Genomic DNA, 744 nt, shown 5'->3' with positions numbered 1-744 from the left:
AAGAACCCGGTACTACTGTAGTTCTCTGACTGTGAACTACAAAGTAACCTGTTTTGGCAAGCCATGTGTTTGGACGACATTCTGCAGGAGACACAACATATCCACAGCAGAGGTCTTGGTGTCCCGTGGAAATGCCCACGCCTGCGCAGCCACAAGCTGTGCTGCGGGACGTCCGCTGCCCTTGCAGACCAGCGCACGGTGTAACTGGTATGGAGAAGAGATGGTCTACAGCAGCTATTAAAATGAAGACTTGGTAAAAAAAAAACTCTTTTCACTCCTTAGCCAGGATTCTGGCATTCAAAATTTTTAATAAATAGTACAAATTTTTTAGCTCAGCTGTCCTTTTCTTTTCATTCTTCTACCGGCTCCCGTCTCGTCCCTTCTTCTTCTCCTCCACGCGCCACTAGAAAAAGGAGAGGCTCAAGTTGTGACTGAGCAATTCCTGCCTCAGACAGACTTTGAGAGGGCCAGAACCACGCTGAGGGGCACTGGGGATACAGGGATGCCCAAGCAGTGCTCCTTCAGCAAGTCCTTCAAGTCCCAGAGAGGCACTGTCCAAGTGGGCAAGGGAGAAAAAAAAAAAAAGCGAGAGCTCTTCCGCCCAGCCCCGAGGCAGACACAGCTGCCAGACACTGGCCCCATCACGCCCACCTTTCCCACAGAGGCACCGCAGGATGCAGCAGCTCCACAGCAGGTGGACCTAGCCTGCTGCCTAGCCGCTGCCTGCCAGCACCCAAGATCCCC

At 52.6% G+C, this 744-nt stretch overlaps 1 protein-coding gene across 1 annotated transcript in view; it reads right to left on the bottom strand.

Moving 5' to 3' along the window:
- The window catches only part of LOC110395726 (maestro heat-like repeat-containing protein family member 1), a 3,596-nt gene continuing 3,202 nt past the window's right edge, over window positions 351-744 (bottom strand). Inside the window, exon 7 of the mRNA XM_021390478.1 lies at window positions 351-456. Within this exon, the coding sequence (XP_021246153.1) occupies window positions 351-456 (106 nt within the window). The remainder of the gene's footprint in view (window positions 457-744) is intronic.

The sequence above is a fragment of the Numida meleagris genome, chromosome 3, assembly GCF_002078875.1.
Source record: "Numida meleagris isolate 19003 breed g44 Domestic line chromosome 3, NumMel1.0, whole genome shotgun sequence".
Lineage (NCBI taxonomy): Eukaryota > Metazoa > Chordata > Aves > Galliformes > Numididae > Numida > Numida meleagris.
This window is presented reverse-complemented; position numbering and strand designations above follow the sequence as displayed.